Source organism: Haemaphysalis longicornis, unplaced genomic scaffold, assembly GCF_048455015.1.
Source record: "Haemaphysalis longicornis isolate Haplotype H1 unplaced genomic scaffold, Haemaphysalis longicornis Haplotype H1 scaffold_3, whole genome shotgun sequence".
Classification (NCBI taxonomy): Eukaryota; Metazoa; Arthropoda; class Arachnida; order Ixodida; family Ixodidae; genus Haemaphysalis; species Haemaphysalis longicornis.
Window position 1 is genome coordinate 123,861,267 of NW_027526335.1, and position 13,380 is coordinate 123,874,646.

Here is a 13,380-nt window from a genome sequence, read left to right on the forward strand (position 1 = left end):
CACGTGAGCGTAGTTTATGCTTAGTTGGGTCACGGCTAGAACATGTAGAAGTGGATAACTCGGTGTTAGCTGACGAATTGCAGAACTGGAGGCAGCGCTAAGTAACAAACGCTACGAACACAGGGCTGTTGAGGGAATGTTGCAAGCAGCTGAGGGGTAGCTAGAAAGGATCGTCATTTCACCAAACAAATGACGACCACCTCAGGGCAGGCAGCGGAGCGCAGGCATGCTCCGAGGTGGCACACGTGGCGGAAGGTACGAAAGGCAACCGCTAATCCCACATGCTGTAAGATAGGCTAGCCAAACCAGTTGGAAATCAGGGTGCCAGTAAAGAGCAGCACGTGGCAGATATCGGGGTAATCATTGCGGGAGATTCGAACGTGATGAGGAGCAGCTCTGCCGTAATGGAAAAGTCTGAGGGAAATAAGTGTGTGAAAGTCCGGTGTTTTTCCGGACATACGATGTAGACGGTGATGGCACAAGAGAAAGGGCAGTTGGTCTTATCCAGTGACGCTAGAGACATTGTGGCGGTTGCCGCGAGGCTTAACGATAATCTCAATGGGGATGAGGGAAAATCTGGCCAGGAGATAGCGAAGGGCGTAAAGGCCCGGAGGGCGACGGCCCCAAATTTGCTGATTGCAGTCTGCCCTCGGCCTAAGTTGACAAAGAAGAGAGTGCACACCAAAGGTGCCGCACTGGCTGCTAACAGCAAAATCGAGAGGCGTGGCAGGGAACTTGGGCTTGGAGTGATAGACGCGGACAGGGTAGTTGGTAGGATTGGACAAACACAAGCTTTTTAAGGGGGTGGGATTCACTTCAGCCCCAGACTAGGAAACAAGGTGGGGTGATGCTTAGGTGGGAGAGCGGTAGATTTTTAAAAGGCAATGCGAAGCTAAGTAAGCCAAACGAGGCGACAAATGGAAAGCGAGGGACGTGTGCACACTGAACGCTTGGAGGCAGCTGCGACTACAGGGAATTGAAGAACCGATAGGCGTATACCTGAGAACGTAGACAAAGGCAATTTAAGTGGAATAGAGCGAACAATGTTGTAAGAAACGAAAATAAACCTCGTTAGTGGAGAGCCAAAGAGAAAGACAAATGCCGTAAATATTTATTCAGCTACATAAATTTGCAGGGATTAAAAAAGCCTGAGAAGTTTGTTGAACCGTAATTAAAACAGCACAGAGGACAGGACGAGAAAGACGACAAGGACAGGCGCTCTTGTTCAAGTTTGTGGAAATTGAAAACCAACTTGAACGGGAAGAAATAAACGTGTCGCCTTAGCTGAGACTCACCTCCTAAGCCTTGAAGCCCGCCTATCATTGACTATTATGTCTGGGAACCATGCAACGGAACCGCAGGAATGAAGATAGGGACAGGCGTTGGTATGCCTATTAAACAATGAACCGACAGCCAGAGAGTAAATGAAAGCTGTAAGGAGCATCTGTGGGGTAAAGTCAGAAAATAGGGGGGAAATGCATGGTAGGAGTTGTGTATCTTTGCACCGGAAACGGCAGGAAAATGAGGAAATGGGAAACTGTTTGAGAAGAGCTATCAGATAGTTCAAAGATACGTGTGAAAAATTCTGAGTTGGAGGTATGAATGCCCACATAGAAGATTTGGATGGACTCACAGACCACAATGGTTCTCTAGTGATAGATGTATGTCAGGAAAACTGGCTAGTATTAGGAAAAGCAGAAAACAAGTGTGGCACAAATAGCGTGGGAAAGGCGCAACCGACAATCCAGCAGAGACTATCTTGTAGTTTCTGAGACAGTATACAAAAAGTTGCATGAAATGAGGACAGACGAAAACAAAACGTATGGCGTAGGAAGCCCCTACAAACGACCTACCTTGCACTTTGTAGGAGCGACCCGGACAAATTTGGAAAACGGTACAACCGGAAGAACTTTGAAAAACGAACAGTTAAAAATCATCGCTGATATAATGAAAGACGAAATAAATATGTACCCAGAAAAAAATTATATTTTTGACGAAATGAGTGCGTTCAGAAAGCATACGATGGATGAAGAAAAGCAGCGAAACCGATGGAAACAGAAGAGAAGGTAGAGAAGCTGGTTGGATGAGGAAATAAAAGAGGCTATTGACGAGCGCCGAAAGGCGCCGAGAGAAGATAGAGAGGCAAAAAGAACTGGCACGAAACAGGAAGTAGTAAAGGAAAAATTGGATAGCTACCTTTAAAAAAACCAGAAGTGCAGAAAAAAGTGCAAGCAATGGCCAAACAAAAAAGCGAATAGATGGCAGAAATACCGAAGAAGGACAAAAGCGAACCCAAGAAGTTTTGGAACTAAGTAAAATCACTAAGCTGGAAAAAGTGCACCCGTGAAAAAATCTCCACTGATAAGAAGGGAAAACATTACGAAGAATAGCTGGCGTTGACGCATATTCATCATGTGATTAGTGTCACCGTCGTGATCGTAATCCTCGTCTTATGTAGTCAGGGTACTAAAATACCAGGGGACTGGTTTACGCATCGCGATGGAGAGCTTCGTGCTTTGAAGACAAGAGACTTTTAGAGCAGAGCTGTATACCTTAACCCCCCAGTAGTTTCATCTGCGTTGGTGAAAACGCCAAGGTGCCAAGAATACACTTATACACTACATGCTCCGCCCAGCCGCAGGTTTGACGTTACTGGAGATGGCCCGGGTTTTTTTTTTCGCCCCGCACGATGCGATCCACTTACCATTGTCGGTAGATGCAGGTGTGTAGCTAAGTCCTCTATAATCCAATTGATCTCTCTCTCTCTCACTCTCTCTCTCTCTTTCTCTCTCTTTACTTCTAACTCTCCAAGCTGTTTTTTTCGCCCTTCTGCATGGGGTTGCGTTGGAGAAGGTTACCGCGGACGCGGAATTGCCGGAATTTCATTTGGCGTAGGAATATAAAACTTGCCTTTAATAAATAAACTCAGCCCACCGGTGATAGCTATCCACATGAGGAAATATACGTTTGGTTGAACACTCATTAAGTTTGCTCAAAACACACACAATAAAAACAAATATGCGTTCAGTAGCAGTAATGGCTCGCTTACCATCAGCAGTCTTCCAGTGCAGCACGTACTGCGTTATGGCGGAATTTCCCGTGAAAGGAGGAGTCCACGTCACCCTGGCTGTGCGGCTACCAACTTCACGCACCTCCACGCTACTCGGTGAATCTGGTACGTCTGCACAGGTGCAAGAAAACGGAAGAAAGTGCATTGACATACGAAATATTCAGAAAGAAAACAAAGTGACAGCAGGCAGCTCGCAATTGCGAATTCCTGTATTAACTGCAGAATTTCTTCTTTTCACCTTCAGAGAAATAAACAAAAGCGAGTGGTGATGAAACGCAGTTTTGTACTTCTGTCATGCTGTTTTGTTTTGGTGCTTGCGAAAATTTATGTTCATTCATGACGTTGCAGGAAAAGAACGCTTTGTGATTTATCCACAAAGGAGCGTCATTGAATGACAAATAGGCTCATCTCGTACTGCACGAATTCGAAGAGATGCACTCTGTGGCGAGCTCTAACCCCTATCCAGACTCGCACATTTGCAGTGAAGTTTATTTTGAATCGGCAGTATTACATTTCCGGGCGTCAAGATAACTTTCTTCAATCCTTTCAAGTAGATTCTTTAGCGCCTTCTGCAAGATTCGGCCACCACTCTACCAGCCATGAGTAGCAAGAGGACTGTCCTGAGCGGACGCCCCCCTCATTTTCGATATCCGAGCAGATAAAATGAATGCAGTGGCAGTGATAAATACACAACAGCGCCTCTACAAGAAGGGAGACGTTACCGCCGGCGGTCATTCCGAAAAAAAGGTGCATTCTCATGTATCATAAGTTGGAAAAATGCGTTTTCTGCTCATTCCTAAGTGAAATGCACACTATAACGTTTGATGTAGGCGCGTTGTGAAATATGCGCTGTATGCGCTAACATTTGAGTGTCGCCTGTTCGGCACTCTTTTTTTTTTATTGTACAATTTTGTTTCCCTGTGTTCTGTGGCCGCGCTTTCGGCGTTCACGCTACAAGGGTTTTCTGCCCATCGATGCACAAGGTCCTGGATCTTAGTCATATACATCTTCGTCATACAAACACATTTTCGAGCGAGTGATTGCGCGACAACGTTATTTATCATGTCATGAGCACACTGTGTTCAGACGGAGCAGCAATCGGCCCGGACCGCAATGTTAATCTCGGCGACCGTTAAGATTGAACAACAACAACCCTCAGTTGTCACCTTTACCTCGCATGGACTCGAAAGAGAATGTACAGCCCGCGTTTCTATCCCTGCCTCTCGGCTATTCGAAGGAAGAAAATGGCGTCTCCTAGCACTTCAACCACATTTATTTTAAAGCCACGCAGAAGAAGAAAGACCCCACTTGTAAAACGGGCACGCTTTGATTGCAACTGTTCCTCAGCCCTTCTCCGAGAGTTTACGTTCAAAAGTACAAAGGGCCCTGTAAACGATGCCATGAGATATACAGTTACAAACTGCGATAAAAAAACTACAAATCAAGAAAGAATTCAGTGATGGCAGTAGGCATTGTTGACGCGTCTGATACTATGAATTGCATGGACAACTAGATGTGTAAGCATATATCTACGGCAAGCTTACTAACCGACTGGTCATGCCGATTCATTCGAATGGGCGGTGCATTTTATTGGGCCGCTCAACAACGGACGGGTATACTGACTAGAGGCCGTAATCTTAGGTGATAAAAAAACACGTTCTAGGTGCCAAAAAATAGGCACGCAGAACAACGTTTTAGGCACCAACGGCGTAAATATAATCACAATAAATGTTTACATAATCCACAAAAATTCCGACCTAGACGTGCGAAAACGACATTTATGACAGGAAAACCAAAAATGTTATTTTCTGTGATGTCACAAGTTCCAATCTATTCTCTTAATTCAACAATGGCACTGCCCACATTTATGTTCACTAACCATTGTCACTTGCTCGAGCGTCATATAGGGAAACAGGTATGAAAAAATTACGCCCATCTTCCCGCGAGGGAACCCTGATGTGATGCGACGCATCGGGGGGGGGGGGGGGTTCAATTGGCGTTTCTGTTGGGTTGATTCTCTAATTCGCGTGAAACGTGTTGTGAACGCGTATGATGCATTTCCATCACATGCGGGTGTTCTCATACGAACACCCGCATGTTTTCGTATGAGCGTTTGGAGTGACGCTGGTATTGCATTGCGTGAATCCACTCGCTGAAGGGACCATCGCTTCCATCACGTCTTCATCGGAAGAATCAAGTCAAGCACGGAGTCGTCAATCAAAGTCACACGCAGTCGAGCGAGAGCGAGCGCTTGACTGAACCGCCACAGCGCACTACCCACTTTATATTACAGCGCCTGAAGGAGAGGAGACAGCGGAGGAGAGTCGCGCATGCGCGCACTTGCGCACCGGAGCAGACGCGAGCGTAGCGAAGCGCGCGTGCAGCTGTTGTTGTTATGATAATGAGGCGGAGTGAGAGTGTTACGCACAGCTGTCGGAGAGAAGAACGGGGGAGAGTTGCACATGTGCAGTGAGCGTGCGGACAACGCGGACGCCGGAGGGACATACCCCCCAGCAAGAGATGCGTCGCATCTAATATCACTTGATAACAGGGACCGCTGATTTAATAAAGTGCTAACTTAACTGCCCGAGGCATTTTTTTCCGAGAAAACTCAGGCACAAACGATAAGCGCAAAAGAGATGTCGATTTATCAATATGATAATATGCTCTTAATTTAGGAATATTAGGTACAGCTCAGGCAAAAATATTTTCCGAATCATTCCCGCCGGACGTCCCAACACTGCCACATATATTATCAAAACTTGTAAGAGCGTTTTTCAAAAGGTGTTGTCGTTTTACAAAAGCCAATAGATTTTTGATGGGCTAGCGTGTTTCAGATTCCGTCGACAGTGTCACTTTTAAGTCTAAGGAAATTCCGCTGCAAAGTGATGTTTCGCCGCTGACTCTTCAATGTAGAAACGATCTGCTAACAACGGTGGGCTCGATGATCAACCAGTACAATGAAAATAGACTTGAATTTGAGAATGCTTCCTGAAAAGAGGATGCGGCAGCAGAAGTTTGTAGAAATTGGTTTGGAGGCCACACGGAACTAAGAATCACTGTAAAAATTGTGGAAACAATAACAACGACCACAATATGCTGATTGTTGTATTCAAATGTGTGTCTCTGGCCACTGAGAATCAGTATTTTATTACACGGCTGCTAGCAGTTTTTTTCTAGGAGTTGGTTGAACTAGCGGACTAGACTGAACCCAATGGAGTTTCGGAAAGTCAGTTAAGCCAATATCAATAACGATCTCAAACTGCACTCGAAAGTTTAACTTGAGGCTAAATAGTGTTCATATAGGCACCGATTTCGAGAAGATATATTTATAGGTAATTGTAACAATTACGCCCAAGCGCCAAATAGGCATTATTAGGCACTATCCAAACACAAGAGAAGGCCTTCTTAACCTCTAATTTGTGTTCATAAATCAAAGTGGGGAAATAGAAGCGCAAGTAACAATATAACCATTTCCCTAAAATCCGGTCTCTCATAATGACACTTAATGCTGTGTTGTTACATTGACTGCCCCGATGTTACAATTGAGATGTTGGCGTTTTGTTGAATTAGGTGGAGTGTGGTTAAGAAAAAGTGGGGACAAGTCCAACTTGTTTTATGTTTATGAATCAGCTCCCATTAAAATCTGTACTATTATTGAATACAGCTTTTCTAAATAAGGTAGAAAAACCAAGAAAATACAAGGAAATGTGTCTGAGTTGGCACTGCTCCTTCCACTGCACAAGAGGTCTTAATACCAGTGACTGAGGCTCCAGACGCTCAGAAAAATGAATGACAACAGAAACCAGCATTTGATCTAAGAATTTTTTAGCATCGCAAAGGAAAAGAAGTGCCTAACCTCAGCCAAATGAATCCTGTGGCCACATGCGCTTTAAAACGGATTGTACTATATGAGCAATATGAAAGGGAACACAGGAACGCGTAGACAACACCCTCAGACCCAGCTATGGGTGATACGCAGCGGCCACCGTCTGAAACAAAGTGTAAAGGGGGACGCTGTTCTAACAACTGTCCCCATTCCCGCCGTGCGTTTTATCGTCTGTCCGACGATGCCATATTATCGGCGAAATGACGTAGGCTGCTACTGCTTTGTAGAAATGCCAGCGCGGTGGGAGTGCCAGCAGTTAGTGGAAGAGCGCCCTCCTTTCCCCGTTTCGTTTTCACAGCGCCATCCGCGTATCGCTCCGAGTCTGTTTCGAGGCTGTTTGCCAAGCGTCCTGTGTTCCCTTTCATATTGCTCATAATAGTACATACTATGGTATCGGCTTTGCTTCTCAGTTTCATTTTCGGTGAGAGAACCATACGCCTCTTGCAGAGTGATGGACGTATAATATATTGCGGACGCGATGCATGCTCCTATTGCGAAAACAAATAAGCTTGTGAAGAATATTTGTTTTATATTTTAACCGTTTACTGTTGATAATCTACGAGCTATGCCACCACAAGCGTGGAGCATTGACTGTTGTATTGAGGATTTTAAAATTATCCGTGGAATCAGCTTTGTGTGTTATATACGTTCTTAGATACGGTGGGTTAATCGTGTACGAATGTGTTAATTTTAATTCCCTCAATCCAGAAACGGCTTGTTTTCTGCGAACATTACGACTCAGACACTACTCCTGTAAATATGCATAGTCTCAAATGTTGCCCGAAACGTTATTGGCTCGAGGTTTATGGGGTTCTCCGACCTATCGGTTTGTGACACTCGCAAGCGCACACCTGCCGCATCTAAAATCTTCTCTACTCGCCGTCATTAAGGCGTAAAACAAAAATAAAATCATACCTAAATGCTTTTCTGTTATTTAGGGCCAAAAATAAGACTTCGGGTTTGGACGGCACCTTGGCCAGATATAATGGGAATATACTGTCGATAAGGAGCACGTGTAATGAGGATTTATGTGTGATTTGAGGAATATGTTATTCCTTCGCCAATTTGCCTATGTGACGTATGAAGCTGTTAGCGTGTGTAATTTTCTTCGTTGCTGCTATTGACGGCTTCGCTGTTCATTGCTGCTGCTTCTTCTGTTCGCTTGAACGGGGACTGCGGCCTCGTCAAGCTGTCGTGCCAGCTTTTTCTGTAGCTCCTGTTTCTCTCTCTATATCTTTTCAGGCAGAAGTAAAAATTATTATTATTGATAACATTAAAACCACTGGGGCAGTTTTTATTCGTATTCACAGTATCACTAAAAGTCACTGCTGTGTCATTTCTATCCTCCATACACGTGCCCCATTAAAAAAAAACAGCTGTTTCTGTTATCCAAACAACGTGAGGGGAACAAGGACGAGAAATGCACTTCCTACTTTGCTATACCACAGCCATAAACTCTTGTTTAGCCACGGAATCAATGCTCAAAAACATACAGAAGGGCCAGATGCTCTACTGAAATCACTCTTTTATCTCAAATCAAATCAAATAATTTTATTCCTTTTAAACTTTTGAAAAGAGCCCAGAAGAAGAATGGGAGCCTCGTCCATTTGACGAGGGTTCGCACACTTATTCTTAAAGCACAGCGAGGATGACAAATAAAGAGACAACCAACAGTATCTTCAATTTCCTTCTAATGCAGTGGGTTCTGCTGACAATCTCGAGGATGATTTTCCGTGGGCATTTTTCATGTGGCTTTGAACCCGTTTCTACTACTGGCATTGCTGTACCTCAGAAGAAGAGAAGTTGAAATTAAAACCTGACCTATTTTTTTGCAGTTACCCTTTCCTGGTGATTTATAGTACATGTCAGCTTTACCGGAGTGAGCTCTTGGAAGACTTATTTTTCCTGACCTGTTTGTTGTACAGTCTGTAAGGCAGCCTCTTGTAATAGTAGAGCACGCAGAATGTGCGTGCGTCATATCGCGTGCGAAGTGTTTCGAGGCAGTCGCTGTTGTTGCCACGTTGTCGCTCCCATTGAGAGCAACAGACGTGGGCTGAGTGTGGGCGTGGTGAATTTCATACAGCGCACGAGAACGCTAAATTACCAAGGATTTCGGAATACATATGGGACAGCGGCACGCGCGAGAGACAGCCAGGATCAAAAGGTGGGGCTACCTATTTGTCGATTTGTGCGCGTGCATGGAAACAACGACGGCCAGGAGCAACACGATCAATTCTCACCGGTGCATAGTCGAAGGCAAACTGTGAACGTTCGCAGTGCAAACGTGCTTGTCTGCAAAAAAATATCTTGCTGTTCATTTGTTTATAACGACTGGCAGAGTAGAGAAAATTGACACCGCCAATAGACAGAAACCATAGGGCGGCGCAAGGAAGGTAACGGAAGCACTTATCTACTAATCGTGAGAAGAAATCACTGCAAAGTTGCCGCATGCTGTTGTCGTAAGTCAAGCACAAAGACAACTGTCGCAAAGCTTTTGACAACCTATTTTATTTTTACTTGCTTAGGAAACGCCAATGCCTTGAGATTGCGTCGATTTTCTGTGCGAGTGCTGAGTGCTTGAGTGCCCGTAGCGTTCACCGTCGTCTTAACTTAGGAGCACTTTTGTTGCTTGAGGGTTTAGTTTCTCTCATTAAGACTTTGCTTGCAGATCCTTGCACTGTTGTGTACGGATCTGTCACAGACTGTTTTCAAGCTTTGTTGACTGCTTGAAAGCCTCAATTCGTGGTAGCGGCATTCAGCCCACCAACGCATCAGGGTGCCTAAATGCAGGACGCTTGCCAGCAGCCGAACCGTTCAGCAAACACTCAAACTATCATGCCGATATAATGGCATGATCGTGCGGGTAGCTTTTCAAGGCGCCTATAAACGGGCACGCTGTTCAGTGAAATCTCTTATACCTGGTGACTTGCAAAAAGAATATCTTAATTTTTACCGTGCATTATACGGCGAGATGGGCTTATAATAGCAAATTTGCGAATATGGAGGTGAAGGGGCCTACTTTGTAGCGCAACCATTACGTTAAGGCAAAACATGCTTTGCAAGATGCAAAACATCATGCCAGAGTGATTAACACATAGTGCGATACAATTTTTATGAATGTCTATTAAAAGTTCCTGGCTACTCGTGCGACTTTTCCTGCCCCACTTGGGTGAGAAAGAATTCGCCGCGTATTTGCGGGCTTTCCGGAAACCATCGATGAGAAAGGTAGTATTTTCTTCCCCTCCTATGTAACTAGCCTGTTCTTCCTCTCCTGCCACCTCATCGTGCTTTTCCCCTTCTCCATTTCGACTCCCAACATAGGCAAAATGGCAGGCTGCTCGATTCAATTCCGTTTTCCCGCGTTCTCAATGCTCTCCCAGTATCTGTTGGGAGCTTTTGCTTTTGTTGTGCTTAAAATGGTTTGAGACACGACTTTTTGTTCCAGTGTTTGCTTTATCCTGCGTTTTTTGACACTGTTTCTACCCGGTCTTTTTATTTGTTATTGTGGGATGAATAGAACCTACAATGTTACATAAAAGAACGATGGAGCTTGTATTTGATGGTGCTCAAATACGCCTGAGGCTTCCTTTTGACGAAATAATATGGATATGTATCAACCACGGTAGCAGTTCATTTTTTGCGAATCAAGCATAACCACGACCAATTTTATTCTGGGTGGTAAGTAGTAAATTGAGCGACCCATATACAGACAGACCGAGGTTTTCCCGTTGGGATGTCCTAGATAAGTAGTATTTCAAAAATCTGCAAATATTCAGAGAATTGTTTACCGATGAATAACATTATTATGTCGCTTGTATGAAGCGTGAGTTCTTTATTCTTTTCATTTTGTTTTTCTTTCCTTCAGCTCATGATATAAATGTATACCATTATATCGATAACTTCTGCTAGCTAATATGTAGAACGTATCATATAACAGCTTTTACAACGTTGAATTAGGGCCCGGTGCCAAATTTGTGCTTGTTTCTGCAATTCTGGTCGGTGGATTTGACTCATTTCGAAAAAAATGCTCAATTATCTCCACTACCTTATTATAAAAATTAAAGGCGGAACTTCCGCCATATCTGCATTTTCTAGAAATGCTAGCCGTTACCCGCTTTTTTGTCGTTTTCGGCATATTTTAGTTCGTATATTGAACGTTCTTTTGCAGACATTTTTTGTTTATCCTTAGGATTTCAAGAGAGATGTATCAGATGCATATCCTTGCTTTTGACAGATTGTTCTTGTAAAAAGTCTTAGTTTTCTGTTCCTTATTATTGGTTTATCAAAATACCGCCCAACGAATTATCCGTATTTCATCATCATCATCATCACCACCACCAGCCTATCTACGCCCACTTTTAGGCTAGCCCGTATTTAGGCTATTATAAAGATTGAACGGGAAACTTCCGGAAATCTGAATTTTTCTGGAAATGCACGGCGTTACACTTTTTGTCGTCTCTTTCACCAATTTTATATTTGTATTTTGCACGTTTTTAGCAAGACTGTTTTTTGTGCATCCTTCGGGTTTGGGAGGAGATGTAAAGATGCATATTCTCCATTTTGTCGGGTCGTTTTTGTTAAAATTCAATTTTTGCTGTATTTACTTTTTCTTTTGTTTTGTTCAAAATACCGGCCATGAAAGTATTTCAATAAAGCTATTATAACGATTAAGGGCAGAACCGGTAAGCCTGCATTTTTGTGGAAACGCAGGGCGTCACTGGTTTACAGCCTCCATGGCTATAAACCATAGATGCTATAACCAATGTACAAAATACATATTTTTTGTCAGATCATTCTAAGATTTTATTTTTCTGCATTTTCGTGGGAATGCATGGAGTTACACGGTCCAGCTGTGGGTGTACCTGCCACAAAATGCCACGGAGTAAATTCGTGAAGAGCGTGCTCTGTTACCAGAAGGACGCGTCTTTTTTGCGTATATATCACAGATTTGGCAACCTGTAAAGCGTGCTTGCCTGTAGGGCGACTGGGTGTGAGAGAAAAGCAGTCAAAACAGCCGGACCTCTGTCGGTGGCTGGGGATATAGAGGTATGCGGGCCGCACCTATTCTGGTGTAATGAATTGTAATAAAACCAGCATGAATTTTCTTTCGCGAGAGAAGCCTTTATTGCGCAACTGAAAGGCCGAAGGTGATAGAGATAGTTTAGCTGGCGATAAATAAGAATGAATTCTGGCTCTAGGTGTCCCTTGTTCAGCTTAAAATCCAAGTATCTTAAACGTATCGACAGGCTTTGGCACTTGGATAGAATAGAGCGTACAGCAGCATTATAAAATCGAATAGGTCGAAGATATTGCAACTACGGCATATCAGAGGAGAGTGGCAGATGACATTAGAGGACATATTTTTCCAGTAGGAAGCAGGGAACGAAGGACACTCTCTTGGGCTCGAGCCGGTCCGGCCTAGAATATTCACCTTAAGCCATGGTTCGCCTTAATTCCTCTTCCACCGCGTAACAGCATAACACAATAAATAAACTGAAACTGGCTGGCTCTAGGCTAGGAAAGGTGATCGGCTGTTGCTCAAAAATTAGTTAACCAATAATTTTATATCTGGGCAACTCTGGGCAACCTCGTAAGGAATATGCACCCCAAGCCGGGCACCCAGGGCAAATGGCCAAAGTTGCGTGGCGACTGGTAAATTCCCAACGAGCCGGATGAATATAGTGTCTTGGGTCCAGCAGACAAACCTCTAAATAGGCGCAGTACAACCAAATTAATTTTGTAATGGTAAACGCACGTCTACATTTGTGAAGATGTGACAAGGTACTTCTGCAGCTATAAGCGAGTTCGTATACTAAAGGAAATAAACTTAACTGCAAACAAAACAAATTATATTGCATCAGTTGAAGTTGATTCTGATTAGCGCTTTCTTTTGTTTTCGTACTTACCTACATGCGGCACCCTATTGGGGCACTTCTTGTCAGCTCGTCTATCACCGTGATTAACACATGGTCGTGCATATGCGCTGTGATGTGAAAATTCTAAAAACAGAATGCTTTTGCTACTTTGGATGTTCAGAATATCAAAACCACGCGGATTTGGTTCTGATGTCTGAGTCACAAGCACTCGGCAACGGGTGAGGGATGGCGGCGCAAAGGCTTATTAATAATACCTTCGCAAAAAATGCGCTTTCTTTCCCGAATATATCGCCCAAGTTACGCCGCTCCAGCATATTAGAGTAACTTTTGTTGCCAACCTTGCACCCTGCAAGAAAAAAAAAACAATCTACACTGGATTTACTGCCCATCTCTCGAGGGATGGGAAAGCGTGCGATCCAGTTCCCATCATCGACGATCTGCTAAGGCTCGTGCAGAGGGCTGTCGTAGCTGTTACCACCAATGTCCTTCTAAAATGACGACACGGTTTTGTTTTTTTCTGCTCAATATTGAAGTTTGTTCCCTAT

The 13,380-nt window shown here is 43.9% G+C and overlaps 1 protein-coding gene across 1 annotated transcript in view; it reads right to left on the bottom strand.

The window, feature by feature from the left end:
- The window catches only part of LOC144175068 (cell adhesion molecule Dscam1-like), a 322,844-nt gene that overhangs the window by 31,442 nt on the left and 278,022 nt on the right, over positions 1 to 13,380 (bottom strand). The window contains exon 15 of the mRNA XM_077704109.1: positions 3,050 to 3,181. Coding sequence (XP_077560235.1) covers positions 3,050 to 3,181 — 132 coding nt within the window. The remainder of the gene's footprint in view (positions 1 to 3,049; positions 3,182 to 13,380) is intronic.